The sequence below is a fragment of the Heterodontus francisci genome, chromosome 6 (assembly GCF_036365525.1).
Source record: "Heterodontus francisci isolate sHetFra1 chromosome 6, sHetFra1.hap1, whole genome shotgun sequence".
In the NCBI taxonomy this organism is placed as follows: domain Eukaryota; kingdom Metazoa; phylum Chordata; class Chondrichthyes; order Heterodontiformes; family Heterodontidae; genus Heterodontus; species Heterodontus francisci.
In genome coordinates, this window is record NC_090376.1 from 19,776,785 (window position 1) to 19,799,380 (window position 22,596).

The following is a 22,596-nucleotide window of genomic DNA, read 5'->3' on the forward strand; positions in this document are numbered from 1 at the left end:
CTTATAGAATGGCACAGCAGATTCGAAGGGCCAAATAGCCTACTCCAGCTCCTATTTCTTATGTTCTTATGCAGTCATAGAGTCATTTACAGCCTAGCAGGCCATTTGGCCCATCAAGTCCCTGACAGCTCTCCGCAGAGCAATACAGTCAGTCCCAGTTCCCCGCTTGATCCCCGTAGCTCTGCCAGTTGTTTTCCTTCAAGTGCCCATCCAATTTCCTTTTGAAATCAGTGATTGTCTCCACTTCCACCACCCTCGTGGGCAGCGAGTTTCAGGTCATTACCACTCGCTGCGTAAAAAAAATCTCCCTCACATTCCCACCTGCACCTATTGCCCAAAACATTCAATATGTGTTCCCTAGCATCATCAGCCAATGGGAACAGATTTTCCTTGTCTAACTTATCTAAGCCTGTCATAATCTTGTACACCTCCATCAAATCTCCCCTCGATCTTCTTTGCTCCAGGGTCTCAAATCGTAGAGTCACTCATGGCACAGTAAGAAGCCATTCAGCTCATCAAGTCCATGCTGAGTCTCCTTTCTTGTTCCCCAATGTCAAAACAGGCCACCCCACCCATTCTTCCTCTTCTCTGCATCATCACTGTTGGTGTACTGATGTAGCTGGAAAACGCGTTGCACTGTGTGCTATTCCAAATCAATCTGTGCCAGCCCCTGTGGAATTCCCTCCTTGGTCTCCCCTTACAATTTACAGGCTTGGCCTCACCTAATCTCAACTTCATGCCTTAGTTCATCTTCTCTCCTACACTAGATAACCTCAATGGTGTCCTGCACCAGGCTTGCCCTACACCTAGAGCTCCTACTAATAAAACATGATAATAGATGAAGAAGGATAACTTTCCAATTCCATGCTGCTGATGAACGCAACAATGGGGAGAAACACCCCATACATTTCAACCAAGGTAATAACTCAAAACGTCGTGCTACAAGTGAGTGAGCAAGATTTAATATTGCAATATATCCTAAGCATTAATCTTACCTCACTCTCCTGGTAGAAGTTCACAAGAGTCCTGATGTGGTTGGTATTACTGATGGGTTTCTCCTTTCTCTCAGGCATTTCATCTTGCACTTCAGACTCTTGACTACAAAACAACCTAAATACAAATGTTTTCCAATGATTGGTGCGTCTGGTGTTTCTTTGTTAAATAAGCCAGAACTATATTCACAGTTCTTTTCATGAACCCCTATAAATACTGACACACACTCGGGGACCTCTGTATATACAGGCACACTCTTGGGCACTGCTATAAATACTGACACACTCTCCAGGTCCCCTATAAATACTGACACACTCTCCAGGTCCCCTATAAATACTAACACACCCTCCAGGTCCCCTATAAATACTGACACACCCTCCAGGTCCCCTATAAATACTGACACACTCTCCAGGTCCCCTATAAATACTGACACACCCTCCAGGTCCCCTATAAATACTGACACACTCTCCAGGTCCTCTATAAATACTGACACACTCTCCAGGTCCTCTATAAATACTGACACACTCTCCAGGTCCCCTATAAATACTGACACACTCTCCAGGTCCCCTATAAATACTGACACACTCTCCAGGTCCCCTATAAATACTGACACACTCTCCAGGTCCCCTATAAATTCTGACAGACCCTCCAGGTCCCCTATAAATACTGACACACTCTCCAGGTCCCCTATAAATACTGACACACTCTCCAGGTCCCCTATAAATTCTGACAGACCCTCCAGGTCCCCTATAAATACTGACACACTCTCCAGGTCCCCTATAAATACTGACACACCCTCCAGGTCCCCTATAAATACTGACACACACTCCAGGTCCCCTATAAATACTGACACATCCTCCAGGTCCCCTATAAATACTGACACACTCTCCGGGCCCCCTATAAATACTGACACACACTCCAGGTCCCCTATAAATACTGACACACCCTCCAGGTCCCCTATAAATACTGACACACTCTCCAGGTCCCCTATAAATTCTGACAGACCCTCCAGGTCCCCTATAAATACTGACACACTCTCCAGGTCCCCTATAAATTCTGACAGACCCTCCAGGTCCCCTATAAATACTGACACACCCTCCAGGTCCCCTATAAATACTGACACACCCTCCAGGTCCCCTATAAATACTGACACACACTCCAGGTCCCCTATAAATACTGACACATCCTCCAGGTCCCCTATAAATACTGACACACTCTCCGGGCCCCCTATAAATACTGACACACCCTCCAGGTCCCCTATAAATACTGACACACCCTCCAGGTCCCCTATAAATACTGACACACTCTCCAGGTCCCCTATAAATTCTGACAGACCCTCCAGGTCCCCTATAAATACTGACACACCCTCCAGGTCCCCTATAAATACTGACACACTCTCCAGGTCCCCTATAAATACTGACACACTCTCCAGGTCCCCTATAAATACTGACACACTCTCCAGGTCCCCTATAAATTCTGACAGACCCTCCAGGTCCCCTATAAATACTGACACACTCTCCAGGTCCCCTATAAATACTGACACACCCTCCAGGTCCCCTATAAATACTGGCACACTCTCCAGGTCCCCTATAAATACTGACACACCCTCCAGGTCCCCTATAAATACTGACACACACTCCAGGTCCCCTATAAATACTGACACATCCTCCAGGTCCCCTATAAATACTGACACACTCTCCGGGCCCCCTATAAATACTGACACACCCTCCAGGTCCCCTATAAATACTGACACACCCTCCAGGTCCCCTATAAATACTGACACACTCTCCGGGCCCCCTATAAATACTGACACACCCTCCAGGTCTCCTATAAATACTGACACACACTCCAGGTCCCTTATAAATACTGACACATCCTCCAGGTCCCCTATAAATACTGACACACTCTCCAGGTCCCCTATAAATACTGACACACCCTCCAGGTCCCCTATAAATACTGACACACTCTCCAGGTCCCCTATAAATTCTGACAGACCCTCCAGGTCCCCTATAAATACTGACACACTCTCCAGGTCCCCTATAAATACTGGTACACTCTCCAGGTTCCCTATAAATACTGGCACACACTCCAGGTCCCCTATAAATACTGGCACACCCTCCAGGTCCCCTATAAATACTGACACACTCTCCAGGTCCCCTATAAATTCTGACAGACCCTCCAGGTCCCCTATAAATACTGACACACTCTCCAGGTCCCCTATAAATACTGGTACACTCTCCAGGTTCCCTATAAATACTGGCACACACTCCAGGTCCCCTATAAATACTGGCACACCCTCCAGGTCCCCTATAAATACTGACACACACTCCAGGTCCCCTATAAATACTGACACACTCTCCATGTCCCCTATAAATACTGACACATCCTCCAGGTCCCCTATAAATACTGACACACTCTCCATGTCCCCTATAAATACTGACACATCCTCCAGGTCCCCTATAAATACTGGCACACTCTCCAGGCCCCCTATAAATACTGACACACCCTCCAGGTCCCCTATAAATACTGACACACCTTCCAGGTCCCCTATAGATACTGACACATTCTCCAGGTCCCCTATAAATACTGACATACCCTCCAGGTCCCCGAAAAATACTGACACACCCTCCAGGTCCCCTATAAATACTGACACACCCTCCAGATCCCCGATAAATACTGACACACCCTCCAGGTCCCCTATAAATACTGACACACTCTCCAGGTCCCCTATAAATACTGACACACTCTCCAGGTCCCCTATAAATACTGACACACCCTCCAGGCCCCCTATAAATACTGACACACCCTCCAGGTCCCCTATAAATACTGACACACCCTCCAGGTCCCCTATAAATACTGACACACCCTCCAGGCCCCCTATAAATACTGACACACTCTCCAGGTCCCCTATAAATTCTGACAGACCCTCCAGGTCCCCTATAAATACTGACACACCCTCCAGGTCCCCTATAAATACTGACACACTCTCCAGGTCCCCTATAAATACTGACACACTCTCCAGGTCCCCTATAAATTCTGACAGACCCTCCAGGTCCCCTATAAATACTGACACACTCTCCAGGTCCCCTATAAATACTGACACACACTCCAGGTCCCCTATAAATACTGACACATCCTCCAGGTCCCCTATAAATACTGACACACTCTCCGGGCCCCCGATAAATACTGACACACCCTCCAGGTCCCCTATAAATACTGACACACCCTCCAGGTCCCCTATAAATACTGACACACCCTCCAGGTCCCCTATAAATACTGACACACCCTCCAGGTCCCCTATAAATACTGACACACCCTCCAGATCCCCTATAAATACTGACACACCCTCCAGGTCCCCTATAAATACTGACACACCCTCCAGGTCCCCTATAAATACTGACAGACCCTCCAGGTCCCCTATAAATTCTGACAGACCCTCCAGGTCCCCTATAAATACTGACACACCCTCCAGGTCCCCTATAAATACTGACACACCCTCCAGGTCCCCTATAAATACTGACACACACTCCAGGTCCCCTATAAATACTGACACATCCTCCAGGTCCCCTATAAATACTGACACACTCTCCGGGCCCCCTATAAATACTGACACACCCTCCAGGTCCCCTATAAATACTGACACACCCTCCAGGTCCCCTATAAATACTGACACACTCTCCAGGTCCCCTATAAATTCTGACAGACCCTCCAGGTCCCCTATAAATACTGACACACCCTCCAGGTCCCCTATAAATACTGACACACTCTCCAGGTCCCCTATAAATACTGACACACTCTCCAGGTCCCCTATAAATACTGACACACTCTCCAGGTCCCCTATAAATTCTGACAGACCCTCCAGGTCCCCTATAAATACTGACACACTCTCCAGGTCCCCTATAAATACTGACACACCCTCCAGGTCCCCTATAAATACTGGCACACTCTCCAGGTCCCCTATAAATACTGACACACCCTCCAGGTCCCCTATAAATACTGACACACACTCCAGGTCCCCTATAAATACTGACACATCCTCCAGGTCCCCTATAAATACTGACACACCCTCCAGGTCCCCTATAAATACTGACACACCCTCCAGGCCCCCTATAAATACTGACACACCCTCCAGGTCCCCTATAAATACTGACACACTCTCCGGGCCCCCTATAAATACTGACACACTCTCCATGTCCCCTATAAATACTGACACACTCTCCAGGTCCCCTATAAATACTGACACACTCTCCAGGTCCCCTATAAATACTGACACACCCTCCAGGTCCCCTATAAATACTGACACACTCTCCAGGTCCCCTATAAATTCTGACAGACCCTCCAGGTCCCCTATAAATACTGACACACTCTCCAGGTCCCCTATAAATACTGACACACTCTCCGGGCCCCCTATAAATACTGACACACTCTCCATGTCCCCTATAAATACTGACACACTCTCCAGGTCCCCTATAAATACTGACACACTCTCCAGGTCCCCTATAAATACTGACACACCCTCCAGGTCCCCTATAAATACTGACACACTCTCCAGGTCCCCTATAAATTCTGACAGACCCTCCAGGTCCCCTATAAATACTGACACACTCTCCAGGTCCCCTATAAATACTGGTACACTCTCCAGGTTCCCTATAAATACTGGCACACACTCCAGGTCCCCTATAAATACTGGCACACCCTCCAGGTCCCCGATAAATACTGACACACCCTCCAGGTCCCCTATAAATACTGACACACCCTCCAGATCCCCGATAAATACTGACACACCCTCCAGGTCCCCTATAAATACTGACACACTCTCCAGGTCCCCTATAAATACTGACACACTCTCCAGGTCCCCTATAAATACTGACACACCCTCCAGGCCCCCTATAAATACTGACACACCCTCCAGGTCCCCTATAAATACTGACACACCCTCCAGGTCCCCTATAAATACTGACACACCCTCCAGGCCCCCTATAAATACTGACACACCCTCCAGGTCCCCTATAAATACTGGCACACCCTCCAGGTCCCCTATAAATACTGGCACACTCTCGGGGACCCTCCCACAAATACTGATGCAATCTTGGGGACCCCCTATAAATATTGAAACAGTCTCAAGGACTATCTGTAAATATTGACACACTGCTCAGAACACATTTACAGGGACCGCTTGCAAATAGAGATATATTATCGATGAGCCACAGTTGTACTGAAGACTGCATGGAAAGGCAGAGGTTGGAGTGCCTGTCACTCCAATGCTTTCGAATTTTGCCCGGGAAAGTCTAGGATGGCTTTCCGTGCCAATTGAGGCCCAATTAATGGCCACTTAAGGGCCTCTTCCCACCTCCATCTCAATTTTGTCGAAGGCGGATGGGCCCGTCGCCACGGGGAGATGTTGCCAGGTAAAACTTGGTGGCATCCTAGAGGGTTTGGGGGGACTCTCCTTTGAGGCCAATTCAGGGCCCCTGGAGGGCACCCCCAGTGGCATTGGCCACACCCCCCACCCTGGGAAGACCCACTCCCCCACCCTCACTAACCAACTCTCCCCACTTGCCTGAAAGACTCTGATGACCCTGACCCCACTTACCTCTCCCGGGCTCTTTTCCTCTGCAGGGCCTCCTACAATACTGGCAATGGCCACTGCTCCCAGTGGCGCTGCCGGTACAGCAGAGCTCCTGCCTTCCAATTAGCCGGCAGCTGTCGAGGAGGGAGCTTGTCTCTTAAAGGATGCCGTCCCCGACGGTGGGCAGTTAATTGCCTGCCCGCCGTGAAATCGCACCAGGGGTCCGATGGAGGGCCGAGATGGGATCTCCCCCCCCACCCCCCCCTACCTTCCAGCCCGCCACCAGGGCCCCCATCACAGGAATGAAATCTGGCCCCTTGGGTTCAAGTCCCACTCCAGAGACATGAGCACATAATCTAAGCTGACGTTCCACTGCAGTACTGAGGGATTTCTGTCCTGTTGAAGGTAATATCAAACTGGGGCCCCATCTCTCCTCTCAGGTGGATGTAAAAGATCCCATGGCACTATTTCGAAGAAGAGCAGGGGAGTTCTCCCCATTGCTCTGGCCAATATCTATCCCTCAACCAACATCACTATAGCTGGTCATTCATCTCATTGCTGTTTGTGGGAGCTTTCTGTGTGCAAATTGGTTGTCGGATTTCCCACATTACACTGACCACATTCCAAAAGTACATCATTGGTTAAAAAGTGCTTTGGGATTTCCTGAGGTCATAAAAGGCACATCAAGATCGGCGCAGGCTTGGAGGGCCGAATGGCCTGTTCCTGTGCTGTACTGTTCTTTGTTTGTTCTAATACAGAAAAGATATAGACCAGGATGGTCCCACTTCACTACTGTAACATCACCGGAAGCACAGAGAACCGGTTTCTGCTGCACTATTGGTGAAGTTATGACAGCGGAGTGGGGACAGCTCTGAGGGATATCGCCAGCCATCGAGCAGCAGATTCTCGAGACACTGTTGCTTGTATGGTGTGATATGCCCAGCCCAGACCTAAAGAAAGCTGTTAACTTTGCAGACACCTCAGGATCTCCTTGTAGCCCATTTATATCGTGGAACCCCTGCCCCCTCCAATAGCAGTAGATCAGCATTAAGTTGCCGCAGTGTAACTGAATAATTACTTCCCTTAAATACCTAGTGTATTATGCACATCCTGCAGATGGAGTTACTATCTACTGAATTTTATATACACTAGTAAACAAGCCAATCTTGTCTGTACAGAAAATACAAACAGATCCTCAGGGAGCAAGTAAATTGTACCCAAAGCTTCCTCGGCTGCATTGCCCCTATTCTCTTTTCTTGCAAAGGAGAAAGGTATTCTACTGAAATGTCACACAATGGCAATAATGGTTATAAAGGGACTAATCTATACACTTACTGGTACTTCTTCATTCTCTCATGTTTTCCTGTTGGAAACCATCAGGCTGCCAGAGACACTTTGCATAGAATTCTCCTTTCTGAGGGAACTTCTCCAATAGTAATGGGACATTCTGCTTCCGGGCCACTTAAGCCTGCGATTTTCAGCCCATTCGTTTCAACAGGCGGAAAACCTCAGGCCAGGAAGAGGGGCAGACAGAAATCCCAACTCAAAGTGTGTAGTCCATAACTCTCTAACACGTTTCATGATATCACTTGACAGGAGCATTGACAACAATATGGCTGCTTGCCAGCAGTCCTGCTTCGTCTCATGGATCAGATAGAACATCCTTTCTCCTTAACCCTTTGACCTTAGGTAATAGCCACTGGATTTCAAAAGGTAAGTAAGACAAACACCTTTTTAAATTCCAGACATGTTATTGTCCACACAAGATCACATGTAGATGGCAAATATCAGATACTTCCAGCATCATTGGCATCCAATTCTCTCCCTTTTTCTCACCTTCTTTCCTTCCAAGCCACTGGCAGCATCTTATGGCTTCTTACATAAGCCTAGGACTATGGTCTGGCTACTCTACATGAGTGGCATCACAGCTGAGCATCACCTGACATCCGCACTTTCCAGCAGAGGTCCCTGAAGAGGAATCAGGAATACCAACCCTGGCTGACTTGGCAACTCGTAGCTCAGGGGTACTGAGGCCAATAGAGCCCCATTGGTCACTCCCGCCGAGACTGTTGCTTCAGAATAAAGTTTCTTAAAGTTAACAACACGCAGTTTAAAAAGCTGATGCCCGAGGCCTGGTGTGGCATCACTGTGAGACTGTGGCAAGTTGTCAGAAGCCACCACACGCTTTTAGGTCATTAATGCTCTAAATTATATACTTTGAGGTTATAACTAACACCCTTCACTCTTTGGGTCTCATTGCAGCCACTTTAAGTCTGTACAATGGTTGCAACGAGGGCCAATTTTGCAGACCAACGTTCTGTGCCCTACAGATGTCCAAAAGACATCCAACCCAATAATGGGTCACGCCATTTTTCAAGTGTCCACAGGCATTCATCCATAGATAAGTACAGAAAATGTTACCATGACACCCCAGTCCTCACATTCAGTACCTCCTCCATTGTTACTCCACTTCTAGGATTTGTCTTCAGACAATGAAACATAAAAAGGAAGGTTGGGTCATTACTGTGCTAATTCCCTCTAATTCAAAAGATCCTCACTTACTTTCTGTGTAGAAATTCTCCAGCTGCCAAAGCCACAGGTCTATGTGCTGAATAAACAAAGTGATACAACTGTTCACAGTCTCCTGGAGTTAACACCTCCTCACAGTTCCTACAGGAAATTAAGAAAAATAATCATTTTATTCCATGTTGTCATTTTCACATTGGTTTTCACTGCTGCAACATTTTTAAATTGATCATAACATACACAAGAATTAAAATGCTCCATGTTTAGCAGTAGCAAAGGGTTAACTAATAAACAAAGGTATGGCAGGGTTGCCTCAACCTCGAGAGTGCACCTCCTATGCTATATGGGAGCTGCAGGATGCTTCCCGTATCCTGGAGAACCATTTGTGCAGGAAGTGTCGTCAATTGCAGCAGCTTGACCTCCACGTTTTGGAACTTGAGAGACAGCTGGCAACACTGTGGTACATTCATGAGGATGAGAGCTATGTGGATAGCACACTTACAGATGTGGACACCGCACAGTTTAAGAGTATGCATGGAGAGAGGGAATGGGTGACCAACAGACAGTCAAAGAGAATCAGGCAGGTCATGCAGGAGACCCTTGACTGCATCTCACGCTCCAACAGGTATTCAGTTCTAAATACTAAGGAAAGTGATGCTTCAGCTGGGGATTGCAGCCAGAGCAATGTCCATGGCACCACGGGTGGTTCAGCTGCACAGGGGGGTGCAGGGAAGACTGGAAGAGCCATTATGATAGGTGATTCAATCGTCAGGGGAATAGATCGGTATTTCTGTGGCCCCAGGCGTGAATTCAGGATAGTGTGTTGCCTCCCTGGTGATAGGATCAAGGATGTCACTGAGTGGCTGCAGAGCATCCTGAAGGGGGAGGGTGAACAGCCAGCAGTTGTGGTCCACATTGGAACCAACGACATAGGTATAAAGAGGGATGTGGTCTTGCAGTCAGTATTTAGGGAGCTAGGTAAGAAATTGGCAAGCAGGACCTCAAAAGTAGTAATCTCCAGATTACTCCCAGTGCCAGGCGCAAGTGTGTATAGAAATAGAAGGATAAGACAGATGAATGCATGGCTGGAAAGATGGTGCAGGAGGGAGGGCTTCAGATTCAGAACATTGGGACCGGCTCTGGGGGAAAAGGGGCCTGTACAGGCTGGATGGGTTGCACTTGAACAGAGCAGGGACTGAGTTCCTTGTGAGACATTTTGCTAGTGCTGTTGGGGAGGGTTTAAACTAGTTTGGCAGGGGGATGGGGATCTGAGGATAGACTCAGTTGGGACAAAATCAGAAAATGGAAGACAGAAAATTAATGGATGAGTCTCGAAGACAGAGGAAACAAGGGTTAGAAAATTTTAAAAAAGAGTTTGTCAGTGCTCAAGGATATCTATTTCAATTCAAGGAGTATAGCAAATAAAGCAGATGAGCTGAGGGCACAGATAGACACGTGGCAGTACGATATCATAGCTATTACAGAAACATGGCTTAAGGAAGGACAGGAATGGCAGCTCAACATTCCTGATTACAGGGTTTTCAGGTGCGATAGGGAGGGGATAAGAAAGGAGGGGAAGTAGCAATTTTGGTCAAGGAAACTATTACAGTTGTGAAGAGAGATGATATGTTGAAAGGTTCATCAAATGAGGCCAATTGATTGAGCTAAGGAACAAAAAAGGGGCAATCACACTGCTGGAAGTGTACTATAAACCCCCAAACTGTCAGAGGGAGAGAGAAGAGCAGATACGTAGGCAAATCTCTGAGAAGTGCAAGAACAATAGGGCAGTAATAGTAGGGGATTTTAATTACCCCAATATTAACTGGGATAGTTTTAGTGTGAAAGGAATTGAGGGAGCAGAATTCTTGAGATGTATTCAGAAGAACATTTTTGCCCAGTATGTAGCAAGTTCAACAAGACAGGGTACAGTTTTAGACTTAGTTTCAGGAAATAAAGATGGGCAGGTGGAAGGAGTGGCAGTGGGAGAGCATTTTGGTGGTAGTGATCATAATTCAGTCAGTTTTAACATAATTATGGAAAAGGACAGAGATCGAACAGGAGTTAGAGCTCTCAATTGGGGCAAGGCCAATTTTACTAAACTGAGGAGTGATTTAGAACATAGAACAGCGAAAGTGGACTGGAAGCAGCTACTTGAAGGTAAATCGGTGTCAGACCAGTGTGAGGCATTCAAAGGGGAGATTCAAGGGATGCAGGGTAAACATGTTCCAACAAAGAAAAAGGGTGAGGCAGCCAAATCTAGAGCCCCATGGATGTCAAGGAGCCTACAGGGTAAGATAAGGCAGAAAAGGAAAGCTTATGTCCGACACCGAGAATTCAATACTACAGAAAGCTGAGAGGAGTATAGAAAGTGGAGGGGTGAAATCAAAAATGAAATTAGGAAAGCAAAGAGAGGGCATGAAAGAATATTGGCAAGCAAAATCAGGGTGAACCCAAAGATGTTTTATCAATACATTAAGAGTAAGAGGATAACTAAGGAGAGAGTAGGGCCCATAAAAGACCAAAAAAGGTAACCTATGCGTAGGAGCGGAAGATATTGGTTTGGTTCTTATCGAAAACTTTGCATCTGTCTTCACAAAAGAGGGCACGATGCAGATATTGTAGTTAAGGGGGAAGAGTGTGAAGTATTGGATGTGATAAACACAGGGCGAGGGGAAGTATTAATGGGATTAGTATCCTTGAAAGTTGATAAACCACCAGGGCCAGATGAAATGTATCCTAGGCTGTTAAAAGAAGCAAGAGAGGAAATAGCAGAGGGTCTGACCATCATTTTCCAGTCCTCACTGGATACAGGTGTGGTGCCGGAGGATTGGAGAATGCTAACGTTGTACCCCTGTTTAAAATGGGAGCGAAGGATAGACTAAATAATTACAGGCCAATCAGTCTAACCTCAGTAGTGGGCAAATTATTTGAATCTATTCTGAGAGACAGGATAAGCTGTTACTTAGAAAGACACAGGTTAATCAAGGATAGTCAGCATGGATTTGTTAAGGGAAAATCTTGTTTGACCAACATGATTGAATTTTTTGAAGAAGCAACAAGGAAGATAGATGAGGGTAATGCAGTTGATGTGGTCTACATGGATTTTAGCAAGGCTTTTGACAAGGTCCCACATGGCAGTCTGGTTAAAAAAATAAAATCCCATGGGATCCAGGGAAATGCAGCAAGGTGGATACAAAATTGGCTTAGTGGCAGGAAACAAAAGGTAATTATTGACGGGTGTTTTTGCAACTGGAGGGCTGTTTCCAGTGGCATTCCACAGGGCTCAGTACTAGGTCCCCTGCTCTTTGTGGTGTATATTAACAATTTGGACGTAAATGTAGGGGGCATGATCAAGAAGTTTGCAGATGACACAAAGTTTGGCCATGTGATAGATAGCGAGGAGGATAGTTGTAGGCTGCAGGAAAATATTGATAGTCTAGTCAGATGGGCAGAAAGGTGTCAAATGGAATTCAACTTGGAGAAGTGTGAAGTGATGCATTTGGGGCGGTCAAACAAGGCAAAAGAGTACACGATTAATGGGAAAATACTGAGATAGTGAAGAGGAAGTAAGGGACCTTGGAGTGAATGTCCACAGATCCATGAAGGTAGCAGGATAGGTCGAGGTATAGAATATAAGAGCAGGGAAGTAATGCTGGAACTGTATAACTCATTGGTTAGGCCACAACTTGAGTACTGTGTGCAGTTCTGGTCACCTCATTACAGAAAGGATGTAATTGTATTAGAGAGGGTACAGAGGAGATTTATGAGGATGTTGCCAGGATTGGAAAAATGCAGCTATGAAGATTAGATTAGATTGGCTGGGATTGTTCTCCTTAGAACAGAGAAGGCTGAGGGAAGATCTGTACAAAATTTTGAGGGGCCTGGAGGTGAAGGGTCTACTCACCTTAGCAGAGAAGTCAGTGATGAGCGGGCATAGATTTCAAGCGATTGGTAGAAAAATTAGAGGGGAGATGAGGAAAACTCTTTTTCACCCAGAGGGTGGTGATGGTCTGGAACTCACTACCTGAAAGGGTAGTTGAGGCAGAGACCCTCAACACATTCAAAAGGAGTCTGGATATGCACCTCAGGTGCCATAAGCTGCAGGGCTATGGACCAAAGGCTGGAAGGTGGGATTAGAATAGGTGGATCGTTTTTCGGCCGGCACAGACACGATGGGCCAAGTGGCCTCTTTCTGTGCCTTAAACTTTCTATGATTCTATAATATTTTAGAACTGAAGTAAAGCAGATTCAAACAATAACCCAGGTATCATCAGTCAGCGGTCTGGGCTAAACACTTATGGATAACATAGGGAATATCAGCCAGAGTTTCAGCTCCTGATCTCTATTCCTGCTGCATCAATACTGGGACAGAGAGATTTAGGCCCTTGAATATTTTTTTTTTAAATTTACTTTATTCATAAAATTTGTAAAATTTACATAACAGTCCAACTTTGACATTACATAAAGTATATTACAGTTCAATTTTCTTTTAACACAGTATGTGATGCTGAGGTGCCTCACTGCACTTACAATTACATTTACAATTTACATTTCATGTCAAACAATCAGCCCGAGGGGTTTTCCACATGTTTCAGGCCAAAAGGCCACTTAAGGGCCTTTTCCCGCCTCCACTCCAATATTGTGGAGAATGGAGGCGCCTGCCACCACAAAGAGACACCGCCCGGTGAGGCCTGGCCGCCTCCTAGAGACATGGAGGGGTGTCCCTCCTTTGGGGGTAATCCAGGGCCCCTGGATCGCCTCCCTGGCGGCGATGGCTGCCCCCCTGGGAAGAGCCCCCCACTCTCGCAAACCACCCACCCTCCAGCTCACCTGTCCCAGGGTCTCCTCCTTCTTCGGTACTGCAGACCTCCTGCAATATCAGCAGTAGCCACCGCTCCCGGTGGCACTGCCAGTACTGCAGATCTGCCGGGCCTCCAATTGGCTGGCAGCTCTGGAGGCGGCAGCACATCCTTTAACAGGATGGCATCGCCGACGGCGGCGGGCAGTAAATTGACTGCCCACCACTTGATTGCAACGGGGGTCCGACAGAGGGCCAAGCCAGGTTCTTCCCACCCCCCCACCGCCTTCGGGTCCGTCGCTGAGACACCCATTGCCAGAATAAATCTGGCCCGTTAACTCAGCTGCTCTCTTCACCTGACCTGCTGAGGGTTTCCAACATTTCCCATGTGTGTTTCTAATGGGAATGATCTTTGGCACTAAGCACAAGAAAGGAATTGGAGATACTGATCCAAAATTCCAACAGTCTGTTTGCTCCAACAAATTTGTACACTGGAAATGAATGAGGGGTGGCTTGGTCAGTTGGAATTCCATGCACTAGCACTGAATAATCTATTGGAATTCAATATAATAAAAGCTAATGGGAATTGGCTCAGTCCAGTAGAATTCTATACAATAGTAGTGAATAGGGTGTGTTTTAGTTCACTGGAATTATATACAATGGGAGGGAATTGGAAGTGATATAGTCCATTGAAATTGTAGGATAGAAGTGAATACTCAAGCACTTGATCATTGGAATTCTATAAAACAGTAGGGAATAGAAACTGTTTGGATCCAGTGGGACACTGCACAATATTGGTAGATGGTAAGGGCCTGGAATGGGGTAAACAGTCAATGGCTGGTCCATCAATATTTTAAAGAACAGGACCAATTGTGAGGTGGCTTGCATCATAGGAACACAACGCAATCGTGCTAATCCCCGGATGGTTTGGTTCATTGTCATGCAATTCGCCAATCGGAAATCCACATTTCCGGAACTGAATATGGCAACACAATTAGAAAAATCAGCACTTAATTCAAACAAAAATTTACTTACTGCAACATGAGAGTTAACACCTTAATTGCTTGTACAGATACTTCACTTTCTTTGTCCAGTGTCATTGATATGATCCTATCCTGTTGGGAAGCAATGGGATACAGTATAGCCATGGAGTACTCAAGTACTTAGACTGAGGTCCACTTACCTTACTAAAAGTGTCAGTGGCCTTGGCCTCCAGAGTCAAGTGATTATGTTGATAATGATTTAACGTTCAAATGATAATTTAATAACACAGTGCAATCTAATTATATTATTTCTTCAATATATTTAGACTGTATGATCATGAAGGAGCTCATACCTAGAGGCTAACCACTGATCTTCTCCATGCACTAATGTGTCCTGCAGTTAGTTGTTTGAACAACCCTGGCATTCAGGCTTGTACACACTGAAGAAGCAGTTTGATTGACAAAGTGACTAGGATGGGCTTTTCCTTTTCAAAGGGTCTGAAATTCCAATGGGCCCGTTCCACTAACAGAAGTGAGGCAGAGCAGGCCAAAGGTTTGCCAATGTCAGAAAACCCAGAGCTGCCCAAGCTCTGGATGGAGGATGGAGTCATTCTTTACAGTTGAGCAAGGCAGCCCATGACAGTAAGAGCGAGTCACAAATAATTGGTTTCCCTGCTCCGGTAATTTTCTTCAGAGGATGCCATAAAAGATGCCCCTTACTCATTGCCTATGAGGAGTGATATTTGTGTAACTATGCCTCCTCCCTTAGTTTTTCTACCCTTCACCTCCCTCTGTCCCTTTCGTCCCCTCCACCCGACCTCATGGCTCAGCTCACAATCTGGCCAAACGCTGTCTGATACTATTCTGAGTTCAAAGTTCAGTTGCGCTTAAGTTACTAAATTTTTCAACATAATGCAGCAATAGGCCCTAAGTTTAGAAGTGTGCCCCCAAATAATCTCAGAGATATACGGCCCCTAAGACACTCTACACACAAGCAAATGTTTTTGCTAACACTGCCACTTTAAATGTTGTGAATGGATTGTTGCAGGACTATAAGAATAAAATAGCAATAAAATTACTTCACAATCCTGCAAGCCGATTTACAACATGCTGATGTAGAAATGCTTTTACCTCAATAAGCCTTAGAATTAATTTAAGGAGCCTGTGCCATAAATTTGTTCTACATATACTTCCACGCAGCACTCCTGGGCCCATCAATACTCCACTCCTAGGCCCACTCCGCTCCTGGACCCAATGGTACTCCGCTCCTGGGCCCACACCACTCCTGGACCCAACAGTACTCCGTTCCTGCACCAACTGCACTCCTGGGTGCACCAGTACTCCGTTCCTGAGCCCAGTCTGCTCCTGAACCCACCAGTACTCTGCTCCTGGGCCCACTCCGCTCCTGGGCCCAGCGGTACTCCACTGCTGGGCCAACTCCATGCCTGGGCTGACCAGTATCCCGTCCTGGGCTCACTGGTGCTCCGCTCCTGGGCCCACTCTGCTCCTGGACCCATCGGTACTCCACTCCTGGATGACCCACTCCACTCCTCGACCCACCGGTACTCCACTCCAAGCCACTCCACTCCTGAACCTATCGGTTCTCCACTCCTGGGCCACTCTGCTGTTGGGCCCACCAGTACTCCACTCCTGGGCCTACTACTACTCCACTCTTGGCCCACCGGTACTCTGCTTCTAAGCCCAACGGTAGTGCACTCCTGTGCCCACCTGTGCTCCACCCCTGGGCGCAACTGTGCTGCATTCCTGGCCCCACCTGTATTCCAATTCTGGGCCCACCATGTGCTCCATCCCTGGGCCCATACATGCTCCATTCCTGGAGCCATCCATGTTCCATCCTTGGGCCCACCTGTGCTCCATCCCTGGGCCAAGCTGTGCTGCACTCCTGGCCCCATGTGTACCCTGTCCTGGGCTCAGTTGTTCTGCACTCCTGGCCTTATCTTTCTTTTTGCTTGGTTTTCTTTCTTTTGCAAACCAACTCATCTTCTAACACTCAGCCCCATATACACCAACTCTCTATCAAACCACACCAACCCTAGGCCTCAAAAATGGCCACCATTCTGTATAGAGCTGCCAACCCTCCAGGAATGTCCTGGACTTTCCTGGAAGCATTTTTTTTTTTGTTTTCCTTCAACACTTTTGTTTATTCCTAGTTATAAAAGGATTGCAGCTGGAAAAGAGGCTGTTCGACTGGTTTGGGGCAGTTGAAGACAAGAGGTCCTGCGATGGAACCTCCAGCAATTAGCTGCTTCCCAGTACCGAACCCAGATGGTCACACAGTCTAGCTGCCTCCTCAGATACCGCTAGAAAAGTTAAAGATTTGACTCACCTTGAAACGACAGGTGAAAAGATCCATCCTTGAACAACGCTCTTTGTCAGAGTAAAGGCCCAGTAATCCAATCAGGCATTTCAATCTCACATCACTTTGCTTCAAAAAAAAAAGTGAACTCTAATGTTAGGGGAAAAAAAGCCAAAGTGCATTTTCTGCTCAATATAATTTAGATAAACTGAATGTCATTGGCATTTCCTGTTTCTCATCCTTGTTGATTTTAACATATGCCTAAACATCCCATGTTTCTTCTCCACTAGCTTATATCCACTCCAGTCCTCACTCAATCTCACCCTTCACATAAACTCCGCCACCTAGATCCAAAACCCTAAAACTCGCCATCTCATATGGCTTCTCCACTGGTAAAATTTGCGCCACCAATGAGGCTATCTGATAACTTTGTCCCCACTTGGACCACTCACATCCTTCTGCTGTCTTCCAACTCCCGAGGCTCCATCTGCCCATTCAGGAGAGTGGCCTGGCCAATATTTATCTCTCAATCCTCAATCCCTCAACCAACATTATTGAAAACTTTCTGGCTCATTTATCACATTGCCGTTTGTGGGAGTTTGCTGTGTGCGAATTGGCAGCCGTATTTCCTATATTATAACAGTGACTATACTTCAAAAAGTATTTAATTGGCTGTAAAACGCTTTGGGATGTCCTGAGGTTGTGACAGACACTAATTAAGTGCAAGTTCTTACTTTCCACCCGTGATAAACCAAACCAAACCCAGCTCCCAAACAAATTCACTATCAAATTCCCAACTCTCTCTTCTCTGGCCCCCTACATTTCATGATATTTCTGGCTCTGTTTGTCACTCACTGGCTCCCTTGCCTCTGCTTTTGACACTTTTGTTCCCATTAATTCATTCAACATGTCTCATTCCTGCTATTTCCCCCAGTATTGCTTCCATCTTCACCTCTTAAGTCCAGGGGCCACAAACACAGCACACAACTGACCTATGCATTCATCTTCAGATCTGGCACCAAACTAAGCTCTACCATATCTCCCACTCTTCCATTAACTCTGTCTATTATTCCCGGATCGACCACAGCTCCTTTACAACATGAAGAGTTAACTCTCCAAACTCCATTTCCCCACCTTTTCTACCCACGTCCAACAACTAGTGTGAAAAGTTCATGAAATTCTTTGCGTCTTCAATTGAGGCCATCATACGTTTACCACAACACCACCTTCCCCTCTTTTCTCACCTTGTTTCTGATCACTTTCCCACCTCCTATTCACTGTGCTCTTTTATTCTGTAGTATCTCTCCCAGTCCCTTGATCCACCCCACTCCCAACATTCTCAAAGCTCATCCCCACCTGTTCCCTGGATCCTAACCCACATAACTCCTGACTATTCAGCTACCTCTCCCAGCATAAGAATGAAAGAACATAAGAATTAGGAGCAGCAATAGGCCATTTGGACCCTCGAGCCTGTTACGCCATTCAATAATATCATGGCTGATCTGATCATGGCCTCTTTCCTGCCTGCCCCCTCCCCCCACCCCCCAATATCCTTGACGCCCTTGCGGATCAAAAATCTGTCTAACGCAATCTTGAATATATTGAATGACCCAGCCTCCACTGCTCTCTGGGGTAGAGAATTCCAATGTTTAACAACCCTCTGAGAGAAGAAATTCCTTCTCCTTTCTGTCTTTAATGGGAGACCCCTTATTCTGAAACTGTGCCTCCTAGTTACAGATTTCTCATGAGGGGAATCATCCTCTCAGCAGCTACCCTGTCAACCCCCTCAGAATCTTATATGTTTCAATAAGATCACCTCTCATTCTTCTAAACTTCAATGAATATAAACCCAACCTTTTCTCATAAGACAACCCCTTCATCTCAGGAATCAGCCTAGTGAACCTTCCCTGAACTGCCTCCCATGCAAGTATATCCCTCCTTAAATAAGAAGACCAAAACTGTACACTGTACTCTAAGTGTGGTCTCACCAATGCCCTATACTGTTGTAGCAAGACGTCCCTACTTTTATACTCCATCCTCCATGCAATAAAGGTCAACATTCCATTTGCCTTCCTAATTACTTGTAGCTGCATGCTAAATTTTTGTGTTTAATGATCCCTCTGCACCGCAGCACTTTGTAGTCTCTCTCCATTCAAATAATATTTTGCTTTCCTATTCTTCCGACCAAAGTGGATAACCTCTCATTTTCCCCACATTATACTCCATCTGCCGAATTTTTGTCTATTCACTTAACCTATCTATATCCCTGTGCAGACTCTGTGTCCTCCTCACAACTTGCTTTCCCACCTATCTTTGTATCGCCAGCAAATTTGGCTACAATACACTCTGCCCTTTCCAAGTCATTAATATAGACTGTAAACAGTTGAGGCCCCAGCACTAATCCCTACTAGTTACCCCACATGCTACAGTTTGCCAACCTAAAAATGACCCATTTATCCCACCTCTCTGGTTTCTGTTAGTTAGTCAATCCTCCATCCATACTAATATATAACTCCCAACATGAGCTCTTATCTTATGCAGTAACCTTTTGAGTAGCACTTTATCGAATGCCTTTTGGAAATCCAAATACACTACATCTACTGGCTCCCTTGTCCCTTATCCTCTTGTTACATCCTCAAATAACTCTAATAAACTTGTCAAACATGAATTCCCTCTCATAAAACCATGTTGACTCTGCTTGATTGTATTATGTTTTTCTAAATGTCCTGCTACTACATCCTTAATGATGGATTCCAGCGTTTTGCTAATGACAGATTTTAGGCTAACTGGGCATAGTTTTCTGCTTTCTTGAATAGGGGCATTACATTTGCAGTTTTCCAATCCACTGGGAATTTTAGAAGATCCACAACCAATGCATCCACAATCTCTGCAGCCACTTCTTTTAAGTCTCTAGGATGCAGTCCATCAGGTCCAGAAAACTGTCAGCTTTTAATCCTATTAATTTTCCCAGTACTTTTTCTCTATTGATCGTGATTGTTTTCAGTTCCTCCCTCCCTTTTGCCCCTGATTTAAAAGCATCCCTGATTGGGATGCTTTTAGTGTCTTCTACAGTGAAGACAGATACAAACTATTAGTTCAAAGTTACTACCATCTCCTTGTTTCCCATTATTAATTCTCCAGTCTCATCTCGTTTACTTTAGCTACTCTCTTCCTTTCTACATACTCCTGGAAGCTCCTACTATCTGTTTTTATATTTCTTGCTAGTTTACTCTGATATTCTAATTTTCCCTCTTTTTTTTTTAAGTCATCCTTTACTGGTTTCTAACATTTTCCCAATCTTCTGGCTTACCACTAATCTTCGCAGAATTATACTCCTTTTCTTTCAATTTGATCTCATTCTTAACTTCCTTAGTTAGCCATGGATGGTGTATGCTTCTCAGCGATTCCTTCTTTCTCAATGGAATATATCTTTGTTGAGAGCTACAAAATATCTCCTTAAATGTCTGCCACTGCTTATCTACCAACTTACCTTTTAATCTATTTTCCTGGTCTACTTTAGCCAACTCTGTCTTCCTACTGACTACAAAATTCAGCCTATGAACTCGTCCTCAAAGTTATCTTTGCTAATTTGATTTGTCCGATCTATATGAAGATTAAAATCGGCCACAATTATTGCAGTACCTTTCTAGGTCCCCAGTATTTCCTCATTTACATTCTGTCCTACAGCGTAGCTACTGTTAGGGGCCTATAAACTAATCCCACCAGTGACTTCTTTCCCTTGCTATTTCTTATCTCCACCCAAACTGATTCTACATCTTGATCTTCCGAGCCAAGATCATTTCTCACTACTGCACTGATCTCATCCTTTATTAACAGATACTTGTTCCAACTTGTACTGTCATGCTTGGGGGCATCTTGAGGGTGGTCCTGTACCTGCCACTTGGCACCTCCCAGCTTAATTTAGCTCAGATCTGGCCCTGCACCAATGCTCATCCCTCCACTATAGCACTGAGTCTTAGTGCTCTCTCAGTACTTCAAGTAAAGGTTAGTACTGTAGCACAGACTAGGGAGAAACACTGCAGAACACTCACTTTGTTCAGTACATAGTGTCCTCAGTATCATGTCTTTTTCAAAAGATACCTTTTTTTTGTTACTCCCTCCACATGTATGTACAAGATTGATAACTGTGGTATTCCTTTTATGTGTAGTTAGACATTGGAACAAGTATCTTGATAGCTGCATCTTATATATAGAAGTGTACACACTGTAATGTGTTTCTGCTTGGAGTGTTTTATTATAGGTGAATTCCCTCTCATTATAGCATCTCAACACACTGATCGAGCTTTCAGATGATGTGTCTTCCTTCTTCAGGACTGGCTGTTGATATTTCTCATCGCTATATACCTTTAAATGCTATCAGTGACTGCCCATCAAGTAATCGCAAACATAAATATTTAGCCATGCATACATTCTCTCTTTAGCTTTTTTCTTCCCCTCCTGTGCCCTCATTTTGTGAGGCTTTCTCCCAGGTCACTGAGCTCCACCATTGAGAGGGATGGCACCCGTTAATGGGAAATTAACCACTTTTGCAAATGATAATGCATTATTCTCTAGATCCAAGAGAAAAGACTGTTCAAATGAGATCCCCGGACTGTGCTGAGTTCATTGAACTCCCCTAATTCGGATGCTACTCAAAAGCAGAGGCGCATGAACAATGCAGAACGATCACAAATGGGAACTCACCAAATGCCAGACTGACAGGCCATCCTTCTCCTTTGGGTGGATTTATCTTATTAGAGCATGGCATTAACATAATACTCAGATTAATCAGAATATTTAACTCTGTTCAAAAAGTGCTGTCGTGGAGGCCTCGCAGAAGGGCAAATTAATCAGCATCCAACTAGGAAGAAGAAAGCAATGCTGAAAATTACGGATTGACTCACTTTGTCATGCAAAGTCCATCCTACATATTTCAAGTAGCTGTCAGTCAGGAAGCGATCGCTGCAGCTTTTCATCCAGACTCCTATTTCTTCAATACAAATAGCTCTGATCTCAGGTAATGCATCACTGGAGGAAAAAGGAAATCATATTTCCGATGAATGACTACATCAGGGCTGTGTATCTCTTAAATGCTTTGACCCAAAATTTAATATATATGTATATTATATGTTGCAGATAGATGGAATGATACATGGCTAGATAGATATGCAGTCAAACCTCATTGTTACAATGCATGGAACTCAGTCCATGACTTCAAATCATTGAGGGTTCAACTTGTTTTGACCATCCGTACAAACAATACTGTTTGGGCTGTACTGAGTTCATTGAACTCAGTTAATATGATGCAACTCAGCAACAGCAGTTTCGTGAGAAAGGAGGAGAAAGCAGAGCCTGGGGTCCATTCCTGAAGTCCCTTTACTTATGCATGGGAGCAAGAAGTGGGTTCAGT

The 22,596-nt window shown here is 45.5% G+C and overlaps 1 protein-coding gene across 3 annotated transcripts in view; it reads right to left on the reverse strand.

Annotated features, from left to right (window-relative positions):
- Positions 1-22,596, reverse strand: part of LOC137371161 (cohesin subunit SA-2-like) — a 145,183-nt gene that overhangs the window by 51,719 nt on the left and 70,868 nt on the right. For all 3 annotated transcript variants that reach the window (XM_068033226.1, XM_068033224.1, XM_068033225.1), the window contains exons 12-16: positions 22,091-22,214; positions 17,217-17,315; positions 14,922-15,001; positions 9,125-9,232; positions 996-1,110 (exon numbers count right to left, since the gene is read on the reverse strand). In XM_068033226.1, the coding sequence (XP_067889327.1) occupies positions 996-1,110; positions 9,125-9,232; positions 14,922-15,001; positions 17,217-17,315; positions 22,091-22,214 (526 nt within the window). The remainder of the gene's footprint in view (positions 1-995; positions 1,111-9,124; positions 9,233-14,921; positions 15,002-17,216; positions 17,316-22,090; positions 22,215-22,596) is intronic.